Source organism: Cebidichthys violaceus, unplaced genomic scaffold (genome assembly GCF_023349555.1).
Source record: "Cebidichthys violaceus isolate CVI_PGR_0920_01 unplaced genomic scaffold, fCebVio1.0.p SCAF_21, whole genome shotgun sequence".
In the NCBI taxonomy this organism is placed as follows: Eukaryota; Metazoa; Chordata; class Actinopteri; order Perciformes; family Stichaeidae; genus Cebidichthys; species Cebidichthys violaceus.
Genome location: NW_027176384.1, coordinates 12,546,735 through 12,572,873, shown reverse-complemented (window position 1 = coordinate 12,572,873; position 26,139 = coordinate 12,546,735). Strand labels below are relative to the sequence as shown.

The following is a 26,139-nucleotide window of genomic DNA, read 5'->3' as shown; positions in this document are numbered from 1 at the left end:
TCATACGTTGTATTCAGCGTATGAGTTATATTCTCATTCTTTATGGAACTGCTAACACCGCTAAAAGTATCATAACTACAGCATGATCGTCCAAAATCCCTGAAACAGGTTGACGCAGATTTTAAGTACTGGAAAAAAAAGGCAGATTTAGAGATTTAAAATATGTAAGAAAAGACTTCTAAATTGTTCAGAACTGATAAAAAAAACCCAACTTCTCCTGCAGAAAGACACCCAAAAGTGATATACCTGATAGTGCACCCTGTGGCCAGTAGATGGCGCCTGGTGTAAGTCCTAGCAAGCACAGCAGACAGGTTTCAAGGTTAACAAACAGCCAAAGCATTTACATCCAAAAAACGTCCACAGATGTTAGCCCAGTTAGCTTCCCACGAGAGACACACAAGCTCTGCATTCCCAGCGGTGTCTATAAATAACGCCGCAAGCGTCATGAAATAACGATGAAGAGGAAGAAACAGAGGAAAATTGAGATGATTATGAGCATTAACGATGAAGATAAAAGAGGGGGGGGGGGGGACTTGCCTCTTGTAATCTGTCGATGTAGAGTCTGCATGTCTCCAGGTCACAGTCGCCCCTCACCACCACGATGCCCACTGGGATGGCTGGAATACACAAAAACACAATTTAGACCTTTATGCATCGAAAAAGTAGGTTAAACCAGGATTAACTGCATTTTTTTTTGGGCTGCATTCATTGACATTTAATCTTTTTTTGTTTTCATTTTGTTTGGCAAACAGTTGCTCATTTACACATCCAGCAGATGTGCGACAAAGTCATTTATTTGGAGTCCAGTGTTCACTCTCTTTTAGCTCTGATTCAGGACCCTGAGGGAAATATCTGTCTCTTAAAGCTGCTAAATGCTCCACTGTGTTCACCAGCTGGTCTTAAAACTTTCAAGACTTTATTCTAATCGTCACATGCATGAAATGTGACCTCCGCATTTAACCCCTCCTGAGCGTTTAGGAGCAGTAAGCTGCCGTGACGCCGCCTTAAGTCTCTACCTCCGTCCGTCTGCTGAGGGTTTGAGGAGCTTAAAATATATCAACCGGAAACCAGACTTTGGTGAGAGTGAATCAAAACAGTAAAGCTGTGAGCTAGAAAAGCAAAACAACGGGTTTAAAGATGCTGAAATGCTCCGTAGAGTCATGCTAATCATTGTGAGTGACCACGCACACACACACACACACACACACACACACACACACACACACACACACACACCCACACACCCTTACAGATGTCTCGTAGCCGTTCCTTGTCGTATTGCAGTCGGTCGTACTCCTGCAGGCTGATCCGATTCACTCGAAGACGCAGACGATCTGGAACTGCGTGAGGACTGGAAAGAAAACACACACACACACACAATTCAGACAATGATAAAGACACAACACATGCACACACAGACACACATATAGACACACACACACACACACACATCACAAACCAGATTTTGCAGCTTTTTTTTTTTTTGCACAGTGACATTTAAATTCTGTCTTGTTTGGTTGAAGTTTTCTAACTGAGCTCTGGTTTTAAAAGTCTAACTGACGACTGTAAAGAGAAGAGACTCTGTTATCCTCCTGCAGCACGACCCTGACACTGTGTTCAAGTCAATGTTTGTGGGCAATGTTGCCTTCAGCGAGGATGGAGGTTGAATATTGACGTGGGTGAAAAAACAAAACCACAGTAAGAAAAACACTGTCGGTCACACACAAATCTACCCATCGACCCCAGCCTCATGAGCTCAAAATCTTATCTGCAAACGAACAGAAAGGGCGTCAAAATAAAAGGACTTTAACGGCACTTTTGTTCTTCTCAGTCACAGCTGAAGCAAAATTAAGAAAACAGCTTTTCTTGGGAGGGGGAGGTGTGGACATCAAGTGAGGGCCAAGGAGTGGTGCAGGAATAATAAGCTCAGGGAGAAGTTAAAGGTAAAGGGACTACAGCGGGAAAACACCAAGACAAGAGACAGACATTTAGAAGTGAAGAGACTTTCAGCATGCGGCCATACTCTCTCTCTCTCTCTCTCTCTCTCTCTCTCTCTTCATCTCTCTCTCTCTCTGTCTCTTTCTCTCTCTCTTCATCTCTCTCTCTCTCTGTCTCTTTCTCTCTTCATCTCTCTCTCTCTCTCTGTCTCTTTCTCTCTGTCTCTCTCTCTCTCTCTCTCTCTCTCCCTCCCTCTCTCTCCACATAAAAACAAAAACTCACATTCAACACGATACGACTCAACTTGGGTTCAACCAATATGACTTTTTGACTTTTACCTTTTACTTTGTGTCAGTATTCAACAGCTTCAGAGATAGTTAGGAGGGTTCATGTAGGGTGCACAATCTACTGAGTAATAATATTAATTTCAAACAATTAATCAATTAGTAAGTTAAATCCATTGATTGTTCCAGTAATTTTTTAAAGCAAAAAAAGCCAAACATTCGCCGGTTCCAGCATCTTAAATTACATTTTTCTTAGTTTTATATAGTTTTAAATTAAATCTCCGGAAGGTTTAGGACAAAACAATCAATTTAAGGATGTCACCGTGGCAAATATAAGTAGTATTATGTAGTGAAAGTTTCTAAAAAAACCTGTTAAAAACAAGACAATGTGGTAGACAAGGCCAAATAGGTTTCATGACAGTCAAAAAAACTAGAGAATATCGTATAATTAATGTGAAGAAGTACAAAATAATTATTTGTGTATTATATAATTATATGTCAACCTGCATTGTATCAGTGGTTGAAAACACTGACTGGTTTCAGTTTCATGGAATTAAATATTAGTTGAACCCAAACAGACGAACATTGACGACAACATCAGCGACTCGTCCACTCACTCGTCCACTCACTCACTCGTTCCCTCACTTGTCCACTCACTCACTCGTCCACAAACACACAGTGACGTTCAGTGACAGAGGGCTCAGGTACTTACACAGAGAAGGAGTCGGGGGGAGCAGAGAGGCGGCGCAGATCAGCTGCACACACCTTCTGAATACTACGGCCACACACACACACACACACACACACACACACACACACACACACACACACACACACACACACACACAGAGAGAAGAGAGGTGAGGAGGAGAGGAGGTGAGGATCAGAGTGGAAGAGAGAAGGTGAGGAGAGTAGATGATGAGAGGAGGTGAGGAGAGGAGAGGAAGAGAGGAGGAAAGGAGGTGAGGAGAGGAAGAGGAGATGATGAGAGGAGGAAGAGAGGAGGTGGAGATAGGAGAGGATGAGAGGAGGTGAGGAGAGGAAAAGAGGTTTAGAGTAGGAGAGGAGAGGAGAGGAAGAACGGAGGTGAGGAGAGGAGGAAGAGGAGGAAAGGAGGTGAGTAGAGTTTGAGCAGAGGAAGAAAGTTGGTGAGTTGAGGAGAGGCAGAGAGAAGGAGGTGAGGAGGGGATGTGAGAGGAAGAGGGGAGGTGAAGAGAGGAAGAGAGTGAAAAGAGGAGAAGGAAAGAGAGGAAAGTGGAGAAGACAGGAGAGGAGACAAGTGAAAAAATGAAAAAGAGAGGAGGAGATGGGACAGGAGAAGGAGAGGAGACAAGAGGTGAACAAAATGAAATGAACAAGAGGAGAGGAAGGAAACAAAGGAAGGAGAGGAGAAAAAGTAAACAAATGAAAGTAATAAATAATCAAAAAGATTAGACATGTGTTGGTAAGAAAAGAAGAGGGGCAGAGATAAGTGGACAAACATTGATAGCACAGAGTAGAGCAGCAGTACATCAAGCAGAGACAATAGTTACTGCAGTATCTATGAAGTAGTTATTGTTATTTACTGTGTACATATTTGCTGTAGCTGGTAGACTCACATATATAAAGACAAAGATATACATGGATAAGTATTAGTGCTACAGGGAGTGGAGGAGTGTTAGTAGCCAGAAAAAAGCATTGTTTTGTACAATTAAGTACATTTACTACAAGAACTGTTCTTAAAGGGACAGTGTGTGTTTACAAAGGGAGGAGTGAGAGGAGGGGTGTTCAGTTGGTTGATCTATAACTCTGTGTTGCACACTGTCCCTTTAAGTAATGTTTTTTAATTTCAGGACTACTCACAATGGAGTATTTTAAGACTGCAGTATTCCTACTTTTAATTAACTAAAAGGAGTACTTCTCCCATCGCTGCACCACAATACAGCTCTGCTGCTTCACCCCCGATAGAAATCAATAAACGTCTCGGTTCATTCTCCTTCTCGGCTGACATTAACCACACAGTATAACATGTCAGCTGGTCTCCCCGGTGCTTTCGTCTTGATTAAATTGAACAAACACACGTCCCTCCTTTGATTGTGGTTTGGCGAGCTGACGGGAGATGTGGGACACAGAGAGGAGTGAATGTCAGCTCCCACTAAACAGATTGTGTGACTCACTCAGTGCAACCCGGGCTTTTACAACACTGCTGGCCTAGTTCCTCTATCTGTGTGTGTGTGTGTGTGTGTGTGTGTGTGTGTGTGTGTGTGACTCACTCGTTAAGCAGGGGCACAGAGGTGCGTCTCTTGCTCTTCTGGACCATGTTGGCCTGATTTCGGAGGGAGATGCGGAGGGTGGAGGGAGCCAGTCGACACGGCTCACCGTCCACCTACATGTATACACACAGAGGCACGCGAGGACAACTCATTGTTTGGTCATTTTTATTATCAGTGACAATACGACACTTATATGATACAATACAATACTTTGTTTGAGGGAAATACACATGCTTTTCCAAAGAGAGAAACAGGTAAAAACATGATTTTAAATATCTGCGTACACATTTTATACCTTTTAAATGATACATTTTTAAATCTTAACTGTATCATTCTTCTGCTGCAAAAATGTAGTTTCATCTCATCTTGTTTTCCTTTCTGTAGCTGTAATCTGTACATAATAACAAAGTAAATTCAGTCACTCAGTAGGCTAGTCATTTGGCACGTACACTCACCTGAACAGGTACAGTCTTGAAGGTAGTGAGGACGACTTCTCTGCACTGGTGCAATCTCTCTCCGTGACCGCCGACCTGTAGCGCCGCCTGGTGGACAGAACGGAGACTTACGGCAAAAGAAGGGACGACTATTTCATAAAATCATACCACATTGTTTCTATTTCCTTTCATCTTTCCCCTCGTCATCTCACCAGCGAGGCCACGGTGAAGCCAATGACCTCGATGCAGCCGTCGTCGTGCCGCTGCGGTTCAAAGTCCCGGTGGTCGCCTGTGTTTCCCCACGGCATGGTGCCAGCACAGTACCTGCACACGTAAAAAAAAAAAAAAAACGTAAAATATGCGTCATTAGTTCACCAAAACAACGTATATGTCATCAGGTGTCACCTCTCCACAGTGTGCTGTTGGTGATTGACAGTTAACCCTGATAATGGAGGTGAAATACCACTTTCCACATATAAAGCTGATTGGATGCTTTTCGATCACAATCATCTTCCTCGATTGTTCCCTGATCTTAGGTAGTGGATTTGTTTTCTATACTTCGACGTCTGATTAGAGAAATCACGAGAACGCTGTAGTCTCTTCATTTTTAAAGCGGTTTTAAAATGTGTTTTTTTTCTCCATCTAGAAGCAAACACTGAAAAATTATAAATAGGTCAAATTTTTGGGCATGAAATTGATCCCAATAAATATCAGACATACAGTATATCGACCCAACACTTGAAATCATGTACGGAGCATTATAATCACAAGATACATATAATTGGGTCACATTATATCATTTTATTTAGTAAAAATGAGTCTTTGCGTATAAATGATTTGATTTGTATGTTTTTCTTTTACAGATTCTGATTTATTTCTGGCAGATTAATTCTTTTGTCCTTCATGTTTTTAACTTTGAGCCACACTCTACACAGCATCATGGACTCTGTATATTCACCTACCTGGGAATGTTTAGAAACACGATGCACTGAAACTTCAGCTCCTGGATCTTAGGAGTTAGATCGGTACCATCGCACTGAGAAAGACAGAGACAAGGAAAGGAAAAGTTCAAATCTGTCTTTGACCAGCTGTTACCAAAACCAGATGTGTGCCCTCAGGCGTGATGTTCTTTTGCGCTACAAAACAACTCATTTTCAGTCTCAGATCCTTCACTGTTTTTACGTGTCGCATCAAGCTTCTCTCTCAGTTCTCAGTTTTCACTCTCAGTTTGAATGCTCTCGCTCTAAACAACCTGTTGTGATGTGAAGCGGTGGAAAGTGATTGACTACAGGTCAACGGTCACGTCAGACTTGCCCATTCAAGGACACCCTCGAGGAGAATCATGGACCTGAGGCATGAATGTAGGAATTCTTCAGCAAGGATCCCATGAAAACCATAACCAACGATGTTTGCATGTAGTAGTTTAGTAGATCAGTATTGTGTTTGATATATATCTTCTTCTTCTGTGCCAAAGAGCTCCTTTGTTGTCCAAAAACTATTAAAAACACATTAATGACACAAAGTCCTGCTGCCACAAATGTGGATTAATCCGCCGCTGAAAATAGTCCCGAGAAAAAGCACTATTTCCTCCTGATGAAAACTTTAAGGAATTACTGAGCCAAACAGCGGAACCATTGATGAGATTGATCGTTAGCTGCTGCTCTAGTACCAGTAGAGAGGTCAGCAGCTCTGGTCAGGATCCACTGAAGGACACTTCAGCGTGGCGGATGTTAAAAGAGGAGTTGAAGGACAGACCTTTTAATCACCCGGCCGACCTGCTGCTTAGGCATGTCGACATGGAAAACGATACAGAGAGAGAGAGAGAGAGAGAGAGAGAGAGAGAGAGAAAGAGAGAGAGAGAGAGAGAGAGAGAGAGAGAGAGAGAGAGAGAGAGAGAGAGAGAGAGAGAGAGTGTGTTAACACTCACCACCACTCTGACGTGCTTGGACAAATCCCTCGAGCTTCTCTGGAGGAAATCTGAGAACGCAGCCTGCAAAGACACAACCACGCACACATACACACACACACACACACACACACACACACACACACACACACACACACACACACACACACACACACACACACACACACAGAAAAGCGAACCCAATCAAACAGAATTACAGTTCATGACATTTCCCTCATTAAATAGAGATAACTCCCCTGCATGCCTCCTCTCTAACTCCCACCCATCCTTTATTCCTCACGTCTCTCATTCTTTACAGAATATCGTGAGTTTAAAAAAAGTTATAAGATCTCTGTCAGGCTTTAGATTTGAATCGGACAAAAATTCAAAACAAACATTGAGAAAAAGCTGGAAAATATGATGAATTTCTGATCCAACACTTCTAATCAAAACTTCTACAGACTATACGAGGCTATACAAGAGTAAAATGGCAAAATGAATTATTATTATTATTATAAACCACGACATCATCACGTTTACTACAGCACATGGGATGCAGATTCATTATTAATCTAAAATGACTAGAATCTGCAATTAACTTTGGCATTGCATGGTGGCAGATAACACCACTTCCAATTGGATTTAGGACTATAATAAGTATTTATGGCCGACAATAAGACTTAGAGACACACTCTGCTTTATCCCAACCTCCTCACTCCGGCACTGATTAGTTTGTCTATTTTCCCTTCATCTGTATTTCCTGGTATTTCTCTCCTTATCCTCCTGTCTTTTCCCCTCATTCCCTTCCTTCACTCCAGCGTTGCTTCCCTCTCGGCCGTGATTCTTGTAGAAGACGACACGTTTCTTCCTCAGTGTCTTATTAACACAGACTCTCTGAGTTTCTGAGTGGGCAATAAGTCAAGCGGGACACTCACCCCTGCATAGAACATCTTGTTGCGGAAGCGACTGTTGAACTTTTCTGGGTTGGCCTCTGGAAAGACCCAATCGGAGAGGCAGAGAAGGAGAAACGCATTAAATATAAACACAGAGAGGTAGAGTAAGACTCGTTTGTGCATGCATGAATGTGTCCTTTTAAAAGTTTTATTTCATTCTGCTCCTCTTTCAGCGGAGTGCGATGCATTAACGGGATAGAGAAGGACTTAATGGAATATAAATAGAGTTAATACAGGATGAAATGTGGGGGGAAGAAATGCATTCAAATAGATTTCACCCACCTCTGGATTCGTGGAACTCCAGGGTGACATGAGCATCGAAGCCCAGGCTGAAGTAGTTGTTGAACACATTCAGAGGCAGCTGAGGACAGAGGACAACGTGTTTAAGTGAGTATGTTTGCATAAATAATACACCATTAGACGGCTCGTGTTTTTGAAGTGGGGCTGTATGAGGTACTTATCCATAGTCAGAGACAGGAGGACCAGCACAGGAGCAGAGCAATGTACTGCTGTGGACGTATTTTAGACACCTAAAAGAATCAGTTGAAGTGCACGCTATATTTAGAATATTTTCACTTACCTTGCCGTCAGAGAGTCTTTGATATCACATCTAAGATATCATCTACGCTCTCTTCAAAGCCTTGGATTAAAACAGTTCTGCAAGGTACAATTACTGTTTTGGTCAATGGAGTCTTTGAAGAGAGCATAGATGGACATAACGGCTTCAGTTCCGCATCGAACAGGGCTGTTTGAAGGCAAGGTAAATTGGTGATAACATTGTAAATATAGCGTACATTTTAACTGATTTTTCTCTTTTTTCTCTCTTAAAAGATGCTAAAAGTTCTGCACATAGTGGTTTTAACTTATTCTAACCAAGTCTTAACTCTCAAATAGAAGGTTAATGCTGCAGTAAGTACACACACACACACACACACACACACACACACACACACACACACACACACACACCCTAACCACCCAGCTGACCTTCTGTGTTCCCTCCTCCGGCTGTGTGGCACCTTTCTCTACGAGGAGGTTCCACCTGTCCAGCTGCACCACCGAACCGTCCTCCACGTGACACAGAACCTTGGACACCGGCTCGTCTGTGTAACCCTTCAGACAACATAAAGATAGAGAGAGACAGAAGTGTGAGTTCACATTAAATAAAACATACAGTGAGCAGTTAAAGCGTTGAGCCAATGTTTCGGAAGAAACAGGATGTGGAGAGAAGGTAAAAGGAGATGAAAGGATGAACCACCGAGGTCTCTCTTCCTGTTATCTATTTGATGACAAAAACACAGGGAGGGAAAGAAAGAGTGGAACAGACAGAGAGAGTATGTGATGATTGGCTCTCAACAAGTGGTCAGTGAGGCGGCTTCACTGGCACAAGAGCACAGATACTCACACCAGACCTCATGCATAAATGAGTGGATTTTACAGATAACACACACCTTACTCCTCCCTTTCATCCCACCATCAATCCATGTCTCTCTAGTCTACCTTTGCTATTCAAGCCAGGTCTCTCTAATGGACACTGTTTTGTCTTTCTTTCATTGTTCTCTCCGTCCTCTGTCTCTGTGTGTCCTCTGCTTTTTATTGTCTGTCTCGCTCTGGACAGGGTCAGGAAATCAGTGTACCCAGGACTGCAGTGAGTGTCACACACACACACACACACACACACACACACACACTCTCTCTCACACTCACACACACACACACACACACACACACACACACACACACACACTCTCACACTCACACTCACACACACACACACACACACACACACACACACACACACACACACACAGCGAGTCACAGGGTTATTCACACTCACACAGAGAGAGGTGGGGCAGGTGCAATGATGAGTAACACAGCTGAGTGTCAGAAGGAGAAGAGAAAAGGAAAGAAAGGGGAGGGAAGGAAAGATGGCAGGAAGAGGAAGGGAATGGAAGGAAGCAACAAAAAAACAGGAAAAGAACTGAAAGGAAAGGAGAGGAGATGGAATGAGAAAGAAGCAAAGGATAGGAGAGGTAAGGATTTGAATGGAAAGGAATTGGAAGGAGATGGAAGCAATGGAACAGAGAGGAAAGAAAGAGGAAGGAAAGGGAGGAAGAAGGAAGCAAAGGCAAGGAGAGAAAAAGTAAGGAGAAGGAGGCAAAGGAAGGGAAAGGTAAGGAGAAGGAAAGAAAGAAAAGGAAGTGAAACAAAATGAAAGGAGAGGGAAGGTGAAAGAAGCAAAAAAAAGGAATTGAGGGGAATGGAGAAAGAAAAGAAAGAGGAAAGGAAAGAGACAAAGGGGATAAAAAATACACCCTGCAGTCAGAGACATCCAGTAGAGGACAGAAAGGACACACTAATTAACCACGAAGTAGATATGAATGTTCATCTCTCTCTGAATTCACGGGTCCTTGTTCATCATTCACCATGCAAAGACTACAACACACGCCACATGAAGTGGCCTCATATTCTCTGAACACCTCTGAACAAGCTTTCCCAATCTATCTTTACTAAATGAACGGAAAAAAACCATCAGAAAGATAACTGTAAACCCACTCGAGGTTTTGACTCATGCAGAGTTTTATTTGATGGATTATCATCGATACAATCCCACATAACTGGACGAAAGAAAAGCCTAATGAAAGAATGTGGGTGCCTTTTAAAAGGGCTCTTCTTCTTTGGTGCACTATAAGTTAGTTCTACATACTAAAACCTGTGTACAATTAAATAGGAACATGTCGTTGCTGCTGTGTTGCTTGCTGTAACTGTATGTTACACTAATGTGGTTTTACTGCATATAGAAAGAGGAAATGCTACATTCATCATAGATTCAACTAAAGGGAAGTGTCACACAACGATGTGTCATCGTTGCGTGACGTGCTGTGCCTTGGAGAGGTCAGACAATGGCTAAATGTCGGGCTTTAGAGGAAGAGTTGCGCAGGAAGAGCGCTGTCGTAGACTTCCTGGAATGTGGGTGAGTTTTTCTGTCGCTCCCGGAGGTGTCTGAGAGACAAATATTAGATATTCCTTTTCAACTTAATCAGTGTGTTGGAAGTGCTGGCATTGTCTTATCTTCATTTCATTTTCCAGCTGCAACAACTCTGCAGAGAGAACTTGTTTTAATCAAGATGTGGCTAAACGACCTGAACTGAAGTCATCAAACACACTTGAATGAATGAACAGCTACAGGGAGGAGAAGCTGGGATGTCCTGCCGCTCACAAGTCAAGGCTAGGAACTCACCCCACCCCAGTTGAGCGTCCTGGCGAGGTCATTTCCTGTTCCCAGAGGAAGAACAGCCACCGGAGGCTGGGGGTTCATCTGCAGCTCATCCAGAGTGGACAGGATCCAGCCAACCTACAGAGAGACGTGCACAGAAGGTATAAGCTGCAGAGATTTACAATAGAATATATAGAAATACATCATAATAGAACGGAGTATTACCGTGCCGTCCCCTCCGCAGGCAAGGATCCTCAGATGTGGCACTTTACGATACAACTCCAACCTGACAATTTCCCACACAAAGCAGAGAGAGGTTGTAGAATAACAAATAAAAAAGTCTGATTGTGTTGAGTGGGTGTAATTGGTGCGAGCTTTGTGAAAATTGCTCGACCCATGAGCAGACAATTTGAATAAAAGAGGATAATGACTAAAACTGAAGTGAGAAGATACAGCACCTTCACCCCGGCAGTAGATTGTGATGACAATGATGACGGTTTAGAGTAGAAAATGATCACTAAATTGGCTGTTTAAAAAAATCAGTTTCTCTGTATTTGCATTCTTTACACACTGAAATGTTTTTGCTCGTTAAATAAAGCAGAATAGAAAAGTCCGTTCCAGATCGTCAAAGTCACAATGTCAGGTTGACTTTAACCCAATGTGGGTTGATTTTAATCGAAGCCAAACAGAATCCATACTGAAGGGTACTTACGCCTCTCGCAGCCCCCCCTGTGACAGGTCGAAGACTTGTCGAGGGTTCAAGATCCACATGAACATCTGTAACACCTTGGCACCCTACAGAGAGACATTTACAGTCAGGGTTCTCCTACAACTACTACCTCAAAACCTACTAGAACCACATTGGTTTCGCTGGAGCAGCTCCTTCTGCATAACTGTGATCACTATCAAAAAATCTCCGGCATGATGTCCTATAATGATGATGAAGAAAACTCTATCTGATCAAAACTAATCCAGTTTCAACTGACATCTTCCTGTTTAAACGTTCTGTCGTTGCAGATTGCGATAATTTAGTGAGCTACAGGCTCAAAGATTTGAGATTATTCCAGCTGCGTATGACGTCTCTTTTATATGTTTCGCAAAGGATACTCCAGTATTCCCTCGCTCTAAGCTCCTCCACAAGCCTCCTCTCTCCTCGAGGTGCATTTAAAAGTTTTGGAAGATCCTCCATGATGGCGGAGGAGGAACGATTTCCGGGTCAAGGAACTTCTAGTTTCTATATGATACCAGTATCTTCATAAATCCTCACCGATGCTTATCCAGTTCAGAGCTTGACGGGGTCTCAAACAGATACAAAATAAAACGTTTCAGAGTTTGCTGACCTGGTTGCCTCCACTCTTGGGATTGACAAAAACCAAGATGGGCTTCATGAGAGGTGAAGGAAGAGGCTTCAACATGAACGGACGCCATTTAGACTCCTGAAGACAGAAAGAGACAGAGAAAGTTACAGAGAGAGACGTGCAAAAGGTGGGAAAACAAATAACGTATGTGAAAGATAATGATGAAACGATTAGTCGACTAATCGATTAGCTGATTTACATGTTGAGGAGGTAAGTAGAACGTGTTAATCTGCTCAGGTGAGAGGAACATATAAACCTGAACCCGGTATACACACTAAAAACACTAACATTCAGTCCCATAGTGTTACTTACATCCAGTCCCTTCTTGCTTGTCCTTCGTTTAAATGACGTCCGCTTTTTTCTCCTGGCAGAGTTCTTAAGTGAGCTCTGGGGTAAACACACACACACACACACACACACACACACACACACACACACACACACACACACACAGAGTTCAATGGTTAGTTCACTGCCACCGTGTCCCTTATGATGGTAATTAAAATGAAGGATGTGATGTGACTGAGGGTTGTGTGTGTGTGTGTGTGTGTGTGTGTGTGTGTGTGTGTGTGTGTGTGTGTGTGTGTGAGTGTGAGACACAAACCCAGAGTTCCCTCTGACAGATCAGACATGTGTCAGCTCATATCACATCATAGCCAAAATCACACACTCTTTTCTCACACACACACACACACACACACACACACACACTCACTCACAGTTTTTGACACACGCCTTCTTTTAGAGTTTTAAATTTAGATGCAACAAAGTTGTTTCTCATTACTGTCACAAGATGACAAGTTAGTGAACTTTATCAACCAGCGGACTGACAGGTGAGGGGCGTCTGCAATGGGAGTGTGTGTGAGTGTGTGTGAGTGTGTGTGTGCACCTGTGGTTTCCTGACTTTGATGATCCAGGAGGGTGGTACTATGACTCCAGCGTGGGCCCCCAGTGAACATGGCTCCTCAATCTGGTGCAGCATGAAACACGTCACCTTATTGTGGAACTGCAACAGAAACACTCCTCGTTGTTATTTATCCTTTATATCAAAGATAACGTTTAGAAATGAGCCACATCTTTTTGAAACTCCGCCTCTTAAAGGGTCATTTCACCCTAAAATAAGAGAATATAATAACTATTATAACCCTATAATAATAATAATTATAATAATAAAAACATAAAAGTGATATAGCATCTACTATAACAGCGTACACCAGAATAATATACAACATTCGGGTAAATCTTTCTTTGATCTACAGTGGTTCATTATCACAGAGGATGAATTACTTACTGCCTGTTTACACCAGGAACAACTGATGGCGATTATTTCTTTACTGTGGAAGAACTTCTGTTGAAAACTCTGCAGAAACCGACAGAAATACAACGAAGTAAGTCTGTATGAACAATATTAACTATTGACGTGTGTGTGTGTGTGTGTGTGTGTGTGTGCGCTTACCTTTCCACACTGTCTACATTTCCCCTCCTGTCTTCTTCTGTGAACCCAGTGATGTCTCAGTATGTTCTGCTGTCAGAGGGAGAAATGCTAGTTATAATCCTGTTTCCTCATCACCCAGAGTGTAAACAGGATACGTACAAAATCTTCTTCTCTCACATGTATTAAGTCTCAAACCTATTTAAACACACACACACACACACACACACACACACACACTTACATCTCGCATGCAGCGGGATCCTCCCTCTCTGTAGGTTGGCTTACATCGGAAGTTAATCTAGAAAGAGATAGAGACACAAAATACCAAATAAGCTTCATTTTAGATGAGTGATGAATTTGTTACCTGTAAAGTCTGTTTCGATTTGAGTGCTAAAAAGTAATAATTGGTCAACATGACAAGATCACTTTGAAGAACTACAACAGCATACGACATTATTGTGCAAGTTACCCAACATGCATCTGTCCTATGTAAGCTGCCTGCACTCATTTTAAGCTTCTACACTCTCTCACAAACATGTGTTAGAAATTAAACTCCTTTCAATGATAGTGTGTCAAGTCTGCATTAAATGTAAGATTAACTGTGTGTGTGTGTGTGTGTGTGTGTGTGTGTGTGTGTGTGTGTGTGTGTGTGTGTGTGTGTGTGTGTGTGTGTGTCATACCTTTTCTAGTTGCTCTATGCAGCCAGAGTGAACAACGATCTTACAGGCAGCACATTTCCTCCTGGGGGCTGACTTCTTAAAGGAGAAAACAGACACACAGTACAGAGGGCGGTGAGATACACAACAACAACAACAACAACAACAACAGACACACACTGATGATGTGTGTACGCTGTTACACACCGATACAAGCACACACCAAACGTGTCACTTCTCTTCTCATTCAGGTTTAACAGCATTAAAGGTACGATTACACCTTGACGTGTATTTCTACACCTGTGATGACTCAAAATATGATGAAAATAAAATTGTTAAAGCCACACACAGCAATAGACTGATCCCAAAAAATGTGTAATCATTAATATGTACAAATTTATTTATATGTTCAATCTTTTTCACGCCAAGAGTTTGATGAGATCTGTCCCTTAAATATGAAGCTACAGCCCCGAGACAGTTAGCTTAGCTTAGCATAAAGACTGGAAACGGGGGGGAGCAGCTAGCGCTGCTGACTCTAAACGAAACTGAATCCACCTCCCGTCACACTAAAGCTCCCTATTTTACCAGTTATATCTTCCAGTCTTTATGCTAAGCTAAGCTAAGCAAGTGCTCGCTGTAGCTTCATATTTTGCGGACAGATAATAAGAGACGTATTGATCTTCTCGTCTAAGAGTTAAACATGGCATTTTACTTGAAAATGTTAAAGTATTGCTTTAATTATGAACAGAAACATACTATTTTCACGTAAACATAGCTCACGAAAACATAAATCATGCCGGGGAAAGATGGCTCAGAGAAAACCACTTATATTTATCACAATGAAAGATAATAGGCAAACATTCAGGATGCCAAAGTGCTGTTTACCTTCAATGAATAGTATTGGCCTGCTGCCTTTGCTCTTACAACACACAAACTACTCACAATGGGTGATAATGGAGTGGTGTCAACTCTAGTCAATGGGTTCACTCTGAGCTGTCACAGTGAGCAACACTTAATGGCACAGTGCTACTCTCACATAAAAAAAACAAAAAAAAACAGCCTTACACTCTCATATATGATGGGTTAGCAGTTCTGAATGTTCTCACAGTGCAAAAGTCCCACTACGAGAAAAAAAAAACCCCTCTTTCAACGAGAAGTACATCACGTTAAGGAAGCAGGATGTTCTTTTTCAAGATGCTCTGACTGACAACATGTCGGGAGAACGACGGGTCTTTGGCGAGGAAAATTGCGAACGCGTCAACGGAGGAACTTGATAGAAATCTTCGGTGCACGTAATCTTACAATCACGACTTTAAAAGATTGTTTTTAGCAGAGAGTGGATGAAAAGGAATTAACGTCAGCAATTCGAGTAAAAGGAATCTCACATGACGTTCCGCGCTGAGTTTAAAGCCTCCGCAGCCTCCTTCAGACTGCCAGGTTTTCCTCGATTAAGAAGACTAAATCATATCTAGACGAGCGCAGGTAGGAATGCGCTCGTTCCCGTCAGCCATGACTTGTCAAAGCAATCTCCACCGAGGTCACGTCGTCCTTTTAGCTAGCTGAACGCACGAACTCGCTGATGGAATATTTATCTAATTAAACATATGACAGGGAGAGATTATGTTGAATATATTTTTTCGCTGTGGCTCCGCTTCGCTGGCAGCGATCTCCCCGTATTCTTGTACTCTCGCAGCACTGTAATTACATGCCATCAGTGAAAATGACCAGATACTATGTCATTACGTGATTGTCAGTGTTGCAGGTTGTTTCTCAGCTCTGCAATTCCAAGTGCTGCTGTTCTCGTTAGAGGTGTGTGGATTCAGAGAGGGCCCATAATACCTGTAATTTAGAGCCTTTCTTCACCGCTCTGCACGGTTAATGTGAAAGTTCACTTTTATCCCGCGGCTTTGAAGACATGCATCACCTGAGGGGGAGTGTGGCGTCCTGTTTAGAATAACTCCAAATTACGAGACTTTGAGAATAGAAACAAACAAGAGCGCTGGACCACCTGCTCTGTGCATGAACTAATCCAAAATATATCAAACTTTGAATGAGTTACTAGCGTGTAGATTTTAGAAAAGTCAAATTTTAGAAATTGTAGTTCAGTGTATTCTTATTTATTTGAGAATGACAAAGCTTTTAAAAGCTGAAGACATGAAGCTTTACCTGCTGCTGCTTCTAAAAGTCATTGATTCTCTTTTAATGAAGGAATTCAAGTGATGCCTGCTTTGATAAACCTGATATTCAAAGAAATTGATTAATTGGAGTTTGACTCTAAATGGAGCATAATGTACTAAATGAACATCATGCTGTATTGAAGAAGACTGTAAACTAGAGATTGAGACCATAAACTCATGTTTACAATGTTTACTGAGGGAATAAATCAAGAGAGAAGTAGAGTCATTTTAGACTAGACTTCTATACAACCAGAGGAGTCGCCCCCTGGTGGACACTAGAGAGAATGCAGCTTTAAAGGCACTTCTGCATTGGCTTCACTTTTCAGAACAAGAGGTTGCCGCCTGTTCCCAACCCTTTGGACCACATACCAGTACCAGGCCTCAGAACAAGTGCTACCGGACCACAAGGAAACCATAGGATTCAGAAATGTAAATAATTCAATAACTGCAGAAAGGGAGCTGCAGTGTCACACACACACACACACACACACACACACACACACACACACACACAGGAGCGGTCAGTGTGCACACTACTCACTGCGGCCTTTAGTAGGCAGGTGTCCTCTCCGAGATAACAGAGCTCTCCTGAACAACTCGTCTCCATCCACACGTGATCCCCGTTCAGTGCGTTCTCCTGCAGGTCGACAGAGAAAGGGACGAGAGAGAGAGAGAGAGAGAGAGAGAGAGAGAGAGAGAGAGAGGAAGTAATGATATAATAACTCACATTATCCTTTGCGTCGCTCACTCACATTAAACTGCAACCATATGCACATAAACACTCGGCAGCGAACGCGGTCAACAAGTGTGTCAAGCACATAATTGGCGCTGCTGAGGAGGCGGGTAATTTCACAGTGCATGTAAATTCAGTGCGCTGATTGAAACCCACCACAGGAGCTGGTGATTCATGTGCAAACACACCTCTGTGCATACAAACATGTAGGTGTGCTTGACTGCATGTATGTGTTCGTTAGTAAGAGGATGTCACGCGGTTCAGTTTGCAGCTTTCAGGAGGTGTTTGTGTTTTAGTGGTGGAGTCAAAATGTCTGACCCACTCTTTCTGCAAGAGTTAAAACTCTATGACAATAAAGGTTCAGCCAATAAGAGCAAAATGAGGCTGTCTGCTCAACAAGTTGGTCAAAAGTTTGAGCAATATCTGTAAATATGGTTCATCTGTTTGGTGCTTCTTCAACATACAAGAAAAAGCAACAAAAAGGTGATAAAAGTCATACTTTCATTTTGCATTGAGTTGTGTTTCTGTGTGTTAAAGAGGTTTTTCCTGTAGAAAGTAGAGTAAACACATGTGTTGCATGTAACCCTCATATAGCGATGGCTGTAAATGTTGCTGGTTAGAGACCGACTGTGATGAGAAGAGAGGAGCCAGAGCTGCCTGATCTCTTTCTAATCTCTCGCTCTGTCTGTCTCTCACTTCTCTCTGATTGGTAAACCGCAGTCATAATTGCCTCTGCCACAGTACAGCAAATCCCATTCAGTGGCCATTTGTAATCGTTTCCATTTCCTCCTCCAATATCTTGCCATACCACAAACAGCAGGAACACAAAAAATAAAATCTGTGTAAAAAAAAACTCATTAAGGGGACCATGAAGCCGCAGTAAATCAAACCCCTGAATGTAAATGAATGAGTGATGAGGTACAATGATTATATTAAAGTGTGTGTGTGTGTGTGTGTGTGTGTGTGTGTGTGTCGTGCGGAGAGCTAAAGGCCAGCGATGACGTGGTGGAAGTGTCCCTGCAGACGGAGCCAGAGGGGAATCTCAGAGGGTTTGTCTACTTACACCTCCCGATTAATAATACAGCAGGTTTTATTTAATATTCATTATTGATGCACGATTCCCTCGGTGTCTGACTGCACAGTATAACCAACAGACGTGAGACACTCCATTAAACACTTTGAGATGTTTTTGTGAGTTTGAAGTATTTTGGAGGCTGTTGTTGGTTTTCTTTCTTGTGCTCTGAATTAAAGATGCTCCTTCATTGATGTTTCTGAGTACAAACCTCCCTCTGTCGCAGTCTGAATCAGATATAAATAGAAGCTTTGTCCTGCTTCCGTTGAGCCCATTGCAAACAAAGTAATTGGTTATTTCTGCACAGACTATATTTAAAATCAGCTCTAACAGGATCTCAGACTGTTTTTTGTGGTAGCTGCAGAGCAAAACGACTGAAAGTTATTTACAGAACTCATTCAAAGAAATGATTTATCGTTATTACTAGCATGTTGTTTGTAGTGGAGATGGTCTAGTTCATTGTGGGCACTTTGGGAGATTTGAAGGGAAGTAAGATTGGCCTGACATCAACACTTTTAGAGTCACAGATGATAGAAAATATAAAACTTCTCGCTTGATTTGACTCTTTGCTGCAGAAATGTGGTGCTTTTACAGAATTGCACACTCTTGTGAATGACGTGGGATTCATTTTATCATCACAAAAACACAAGTCGCTTGAGTTTTGGAATTCATTTTTGCACGTCTTTTTTTTTTACAAATGTTTAATCACATTGCTCTAAAAGGAAATGAAGACGCTGTGCTGCACTTTTTGACCATTTCTCCCGAATCAGCGGCGTTATTTCATGACGTCTGTTCCGAGTGCTTTCCCGTGAAACAAAATCCATTAAATTCAAATGCAAAATAAACCCCCCCCCCCAAAAAAAAGTCACATCCCATAAAAACTTTTCTTTCTCCCACGCTCAAGACATTTCCTGGTAACGATCAAAAAACCCAAAAGAAAATTGCTGCTTTCATTTCCACGGGAACATACGGCTGTTGAAACCAGTCTGTTGACAAATCTGTTGGCATGAAAATCCGAATGTCATTCAGTGACTCAGCCAGACAGAATAAGGACAGCGGAGACGGAGATAAATGTCCTTTCTGTCCAGTGTTGGAACATTGATGTTTATGCATGATGTGAATTACACAACCAAGTCTGCGTGTGTAACATTGAACAAGACATATGCAATAAAGACACATGAACAAGAAGCAGAGAACAAAGAAATGAGTGTGTGTGTGTGTGTGTGTGTGTGTGTGTGTGTGTGTGTGTGTCTGACCGTCCAGTCCACGCAGGTACGTAGCTCCTTGTTGGGCCCGTTGGATGCCGGAGGCAGGGAGGGTTGAGGTGGACCGAGGTGCTGGAGGCCTGAACGGGAGATCGCTTTCCTAAAAATAGGAAGAAAAAAAAACAAACTTCATCAGCAACCAAAAACAAAAGAGCCTGTAAAGAGACGCACTGTCATCCGTGTGTACGACACAGATCTCTCTCTCTCACCACAGAGGGAACTGGATTTCACTATAATTCAGTATGCACATTCATTATTCATGGTATGAGACCACATTTCAGCGGGTTCGGCTGGAGATATTTGGTGGAGGAGAAGTGGGAACAGCTTGGAGGAGAGACTGCCAGCAGCACTTTGGGGTGACAGAGACAGATCTGTTCTGTCAGAGGATGAGTCAGCAGTCATCTCTCTTACTCTCCATGTTTCAGGCTCAGACTCTCGCCCCGTTCCACTTCCTCCTCCCACTTTCTGTCATCTGGATGTTTATCTATTCCTCACCGCCTCGTTCGTCCCCGTGTCCCCAACATATCGCCGTCTCTGTACTTATTCATGTTGCTGTCCAGTATCTATCAGGAACCATTGAGTGTTCACTAAAGCAGCAAAAGACCATTTTTACTTCACATACTTTCATAATTGCGTTTATTTTTTACCATGAACTCACCTCCATGAATATACAGCTTTGAAACGTATGCATTTGGTGGCCTATTGAAATGTTTGTGTAGGTACAAATATTGCGAGACATTGGGACATCTGTCTTTTCATGCAGTGTTTGAACCCACATTGTTGTACATGTAAGCACATGCAGGTGAAAACTGAAACCTCACTTTCCGAGAAAAAACTAAACAATTTGGCGGGTTCTGATAAAAGTCCCTTTTTAAAAACTATTCATGTTTTTGTATTATGGAAACTTTTTCTGTTTGTACAATAAAGCAAAGAAGGAATTCCTGAAGTCGGAGCCACAACTTCTATTGTAAATAGGTTATTATGGGAATGAAGGGATGTGTGTGTGTGTGTGTGTGTGTGTGTGTGTGTGTCTGTCAGTGGAAAAGGTTGCACAGGAGCATCTGACCTCCCTGTTGAAAGTTTCAGTGGCCGTCTGTCTAAAATTATCCACCAGGACAAAGAGGAGTCCACTTACACACACTGTAACCTGATGACCCCCCCCCCCCCCCCCCCGCACACACAGACACACACACACACACACACACACACACACACACACACACACACGCATGTACTCGCCCTCACGACTCTTGAGATAAAAATAGTAATGCGTGGGTGACATACGCACAAATACAAGGACGTATGGTGACTGGACATATGCAACAGATAACAAGGATCACACACACACACACACACACACACACACACACACACACTTATAAACGTCATTAATTCATTCTGATGAATGTATATTTTTGAGGATGTCAACATGAAGAGGTGGAAGAAGTATTCAGATCATTGAGTAAAAGTACACTACAGGAATACTGAAGTAAAATGCCAACGTTTGACATTTCACTTAACTAAAAGACCCCGTCACTGTAACATCATTATACTAATGGATGACAATTATTGATGCATTCCCATGTTAACAGCATTTTAATGTTATAGCCTGCTGAGGTGGAGCCAATTTGAAACGCTGTATAAACTTTGGGGTAGTTCAAATCTAAATACTGAACAGTACTTGGGTAAATGTACTTAGTTACATTCCACCACGGTGTGTATACGAAGTTTTGAACGCTGAGGATTATTATGAACTGATCACGGTTGATCAGATATGAATGAAAAGGCTGTGTGTGTGTGTGTGTGTGTGTGTGTGTGTGTGTACCTGAGTGTGGTTTTTTTTTGCCAACAAGAAAGAGAAAGTCAGAACTTCGAAGAAATAAAAGACCCAGCAGCATCAATGTACTCATCACAAAATAAGGTAAATGGGAACACACACTTAAAATATGCAAACACACACACACACACACACACACACACACACACACACACACACACACACACTCTGATTCAGGGGTCACAGGGCAACACTATATTTGAGTGAGTCCTAATCTACTAAAAGCAGACAGGATCACACGCATTAAGGCTAAAATCTAAACACAAAAAAATAGAATCTGCAGTGTGAAGCTGTTCTGTGTTCTGTGTTAACATACAAACATAAACACACACTCTGACGCTGAACTGTACGGCACTCTTTTAGAGACAGATCTACTGAAATAACTCAGAGGCAATCTAAAATTAAACGTCGTTTAAAAGCATTTAGATAGACCAGTCACACCACTTCATCCACGATTAATGAATGCTGTTTCTTTTTCACTTCTTAGGAAACAACTTGTCCATTTGAAGGAAAACAATCACTCAAAGACGGCCTGTTTCACTCTGGATGTTAACATGAACAGACGAGAGGAAAGTGTGAGTTATCAGAAGCAGAGAAAGAGGAACGAATGAGAAATGAGACGCAGAAAGATGCAGAGATACTGTGATGCTTATGGGAAATTATGAGGTAAAAACCCAGTTTCATGAGTTGATATTATGAGCGGTTATTTCTCTCGTTCTCTTTCTGTTGTGTTTGGGGAACAAACGCCAAACGTTTCCAATGAAAGTGGGGCCTCAAGACTCGACAAGATTAAAGTAATTAAAGTCAAACACAGTGAAAATAACAGACAGATAATCATCTGTACGACCAGAAGTAACAGATGTTTACAGATGTTGAAATGAATGGTGCCTCCTCAGCTCATGTGACACTTAAAGCTCTTCAGGTACGGAGAGAGGAGCAGACACTCAGTGAAGAGATTAAACTGAACCGTGAATAGTGGAGATCTAACACCTCCTATTCTCTCTCTCTCTCTCTCTCTCTCTCTCTCTCTCACTGTCTCTCTCTCTCTCTGTCTCTCTCTCTCTCTCTCTGTCTCTCTCTCTCTCACTGTCTCTCTCTCTCTCTGTCTCTCTCTCTCTCACTGTCTCTCTCCTCTCTGTCTCTCTCTCTCTCTTTTTATCTGTTCCTTTCCCAACATCACTGTCTCTGGAACTAATTACCCTCCTCCTACTCCTCCTCTTCCTCCTCTTCCTCCTCTTCCTCCATTCTCTTCTTCTATCCTCCTCTTCCTCCCCCTCCTCCATTCTCTTCTTCTATCCTCCTCTTCCTCCACGTCTCTTTTTTTCTCTTCAACATCCCCTCCCCTCACCTCCACCCCCTCTAATCTCCCTCTTTTTTTTTCCATTTTTGCTCCTCCTCTGCTCTTCTTCTCCCATCCATCCATCCACCTATCCATCCATCCCTCTCGTCTCCTCTCTTTATTTTCCTCCTCCTCTTCCTCCTCCTCCTCCTCCTCTTCCTCCTTTCTCTCCTCAAGCAGAGGTGGGTTGTCGGCGTTGCCATGCGACGGCACAGCGGGAGCATCGGCAGCTCATCCAGTAATTATATTGGTGGAGAATCGTCTGTGTGTGTGTGTGTGTGTGTGTGTGTGTGTGTGCGAGTGTGTGGTGTGTATGTGGGTGTGTGTGTGTGTGTGTGTTTCAGAAACTTTAACAGCAAAACTGTAAATGCAGTTTACTTCGACAGAAGCCTCGTCACCCCATGTGGGTTGACTGTGTGTACGCGGACACACACACACACACACACACACACACACACACACACACACACACACACACACACACACACAGTCTTCATTTAACAGCCTACACACTGAGGATGATGTAATCTGTGTAATTCCTCAACTGGTTTCTATATACAGATCCTCGGTAGCCATGCAGGGAGGGGTGAACCGTTACTACAGTAGGAGCTGTTGGTGTGGCGTTCAGGTGATTAAGGTGGAGTGTTAACAAACCCACACCGGTGCTATCCGGTGATTTCACCAGTGTCTGTGTACGCAGAGAGCCTCGCTGCACAGCCAGGCAGCACCGCTTATGATTAATGGCAAAGTAAGAGCACAAAGTAATGGCCACACAAAGGAAAAAAAAAAGGCAGCTGCAAGTGGGAGGAATCAATTTGAACATCTTCTGACTCGTGGAGCAGAGGATGTTGTGATTATACGTGGGAAGAAGTCGGTTGACAAAAGAGACACAACTGCACCAGTGTGGGTTTAGTGTTGAACCAGTTTCTCAGCGCAGGAAAATGTTTGTTTCAGGGAAAATGAGAAATACAAAGTTTGCAGGTTTTTCACGAGAACAGAAGTTGAACTGTGTGGTTTCTCAGGCTTTCATAACCATTGTTCCTTATTTGGTTAAAAGCACTGAGGAGGAACTCATTTCTTCATCCAAAATTGTTTCAATACGTCTTAAAATGTGTTCCAACTTGTCAAATGTGAATATTTGTTAGCTTTCCGAGTCAGTCGTGATTGCAAATTCCATATCTTTGGGTTTTGGACTGATGGTCGCTATTAAAACAAGCAATTTGAGCAATTCAAACTTCTACACATGCATTGTTTTACATTTTACTGATCGGTCTGCACACCTGTTTTTTTTGCAAATTTATTATTAATCGCCAATGATCCGCCTCAAGTTTCTTACCAAAATACTACATTTAGCCAATACCCATTTTTACTGAATAGAGCTTGAACGCATCATATTTTAACTCAATGCAACCTCAGACAACATCAACTTAAGTGAAAAATGTCCAATAAGTCACCCTTTGTTTGTTTCAACCAGAGTTAGCTTCAGCTGAACTAAAAGTCACCTACAATGCCTTCAGTTATGGTTTGAGTAAAAGCCCAGAAGTACTGTGTGTGTGTGGTGAGTAACATCTATGTTTAAAAATGGATTCAGCACCAAAAGAAGCTGAACACCTGCACCTAACACCAAGATAAGTCAGAAGTGGCCTTGAAAAGCCCACAGCAGCCAGACGTCTCAAGAATCGATTGGTGAACAGAGAAAGACAGAATGTGACGCGTTACGCCGGTTATCAAAGACACAGTTACAGGCAGAACTCCACTCACCTGTAGCCAAGAAGCCGGTGAAACCAACGCACTTTTTTCCCCCTCCTTCTCCTCCCTCCACCTCCGTCTGCTCCCACATTTATCATTATTATATTCAAAGCCTCTCTCTCTCTCTCTCTCTCTCTCTCTCTCTTACTCCTGCTGCTAAGGACTAAATCCACCAAACAGATATTTCCAGCACGACTCGAGTAATTATGCCAGTCAACGTGACGGACAGCCGGACACCTGACACCAGACATCTGAGCCCCACGCTGCTGTGTGACAATGTGTGTGTGTGTGTGTGTGTGTGTGTGTGTGTGTGACAATGTGTGTGTAGGTAATACAGAGTTACGATTCAGCTCGAGATTCAGCTCCAGGTTACACATCAGGCTTGAGGACGGTTTATTAAGTTCATGTTATAGACGAATGATATTGATACTGTGTTATAGATATTGTCTAACATTCTTGGTGTGTAATAATTGTCGTTTTCTAGACTTGAGGGCTACACTACAATGAAAAACATCAATATCTATAAAGTGAAGGCACATTCTCTGGAAATGTTTATAGAAGTACAGAAGTGTGTGTTTTGGGAGGCTACCTCATCATAACTTATCATATGATCAGTGCCACGATGTTGGTTTAAAACCTCGCCCTTTAAATTGACAGCATGTGTTCAATAAAAGGAATAAAAGAGTCTCTTTCCCCCTCCAGCCATTATTATATTGCTTCCTATTTCCTGCCTCCTCCTCCTCTACGTCTCCTTTCCCTTACAGGTGAAGGGACTCTATTTTTGGAACATTACGTAAGAGATAACCTGGCAAAGGCGACCTGAGAAGGCAGACACACAAGCATATGAGGTCATGATTACACACACACACACACACACACACACACACACACACACACACACATTCATCAGTGTGTTTTTTTAAGAGGGGTATTTAGCTGAATGTTTGTGCAGCACAGAGATGATACGGGGATTTAAAGGCCAGGAAGACTTTTTGTTTTTAGGCTTTTACGCTGATGGAGGATTTAATTCTTGACAGTGTAGAGGGAAATAAAATACGTTCCAGAGGATTTAAATGTCTCCTCGTGACCAAAAATAAAAATAATATACAAGTGCTGATGAAATTAATAGACATTCAGAAATAATGAAGAGAGTTTCCACGAGACTGCGATTACCCAACTGTGCCGACGTATACATAGTATACGGGTTTGTTTGACGCTTCATTAAGTGCACATTAAAGAATGACAAGCTGCAATAAAATACATAAATAAAGGTGATTCCATCGCTGGATTATATATCTATAAATCCGTGTTACATCAGAATCAGACATGACATCTTATGTTGGTGGTTCCTCTTTGTGAGTCGATCTTAAGGGAAAACTCTTAGTCAAGTCAAGTCAGTCTTATTTATATAACCCAAAAACACGAACCACAGATGTGCCTCAAAGGGCGTTACAATCCTACGACACCCTCTCTCCTTAGACCCTCTCTCCTTAGACCCTCTCTCCTCACTTATGACTCAGCAGGTGGCGACGGC

The 26,139-nt window shown here is 42.4% G+C and overlaps 1 protein-coding gene across 9 annotated transcripts in view; it reads right to left on the bottom strand.

The window, feature by feature from the left end:
- The window catches only part of dgki (diacylglycerol kinase, iota), a 54,797-nt gene that overhangs the window by 10,652 nt on the left and 18,006 nt on the right, over positions 1 to 26,139 (bottom strand). For 3 of the 9 annotated variants that reach the window (XM_068717454.1, XM_068717455.1, XM_068717461.1), the window contains exons 2-25: positions 19,672 to 19,780; positions 17,152 to 17,247; positions 14,458 to 14,532; positions 14,019 to 14,075; positions 13,799 to 13,867; positions 13,634 to 13,702; positions 13,232 to 13,348; positions 12,655 to 12,729; positions 12,325 to 12,420; positions 11,697 to 11,779; positions 11,210 to 11,270; positions 11,009 to 11,122; positions 8,755 to 8,880; positions 8,050 to 8,128; positions 7,750 to 7,805; positions 6,836 to 6,898; positions 5,871 to 5,944; positions 5,121 to 5,232; positions 4,930 to 5,016; positions 4,475 to 4,587; positions 2,935 to 2,997; positions 1,251 to 1,351; positions 538 to 617; positions 247 to 291 (exon numbers count right to left, since the gene is read on the bottom strand). In XM_068717454.1, the coding sequence (XP_068573555.1) occupies positions 247 to 291; positions 538 to 617; positions 1,251 to 1,351; positions 2,935 to 2,997; positions 4,475 to 4,587; positions 4,930 to 5,016; positions 5,121 to 5,232; positions 5,871 to 5,944; positions 6,836 to 6,898; positions 7,750 to 7,805; positions 8,050 to 8,128; positions 8,755 to 8,880; positions 11,009 to 11,122; positions 11,210 to 11,270; positions 11,697 to 11,779; positions 12,325 to 12,420; positions 12,655 to 12,729; positions 13,232 to 13,348; positions 13,634 to 13,702; positions 13,799 to 13,867; positions 14,019 to 14,075; positions 14,458 to 14,532; positions 17,152 to 17,247; positions 19,672 to 19,780 (2,020 nt within the window). The remainder of the gene's footprint in view (positions 1 to 246; positions 292 to 537; positions 618 to 1,250; positions 1,352 to 2,934; positions 2,998 to 4,474; positions 4,588 to 4,929; positions 5,017 to 5,120; positions 5,233 to 5,870; positions 5,945 to 6,835; positions 6,899 to 7,749; positions 7,806 to 8,049; positions 8,129 to 8,754; positions 8,881 to 11,008; positions 11,123 to 11,209; positions 11,271 to 11,696; positions 11,780 to 12,324; positions 12,421 to 12,654; positions 12,730 to 13,231; positions 13,349 to 13,633; positions 13,703 to 13,798; positions 13,868 to 14,018; positions 14,076 to 14,457; positions 14,533 to 17,151; positions 17,248 to 19,671; positions 19,781 to 26,139) is intronic. The other 6 variants (XM_068717457.1, XM_068717456.1, XM_068717458.1 and 3 more) reach the window with 6 other exon arrangements.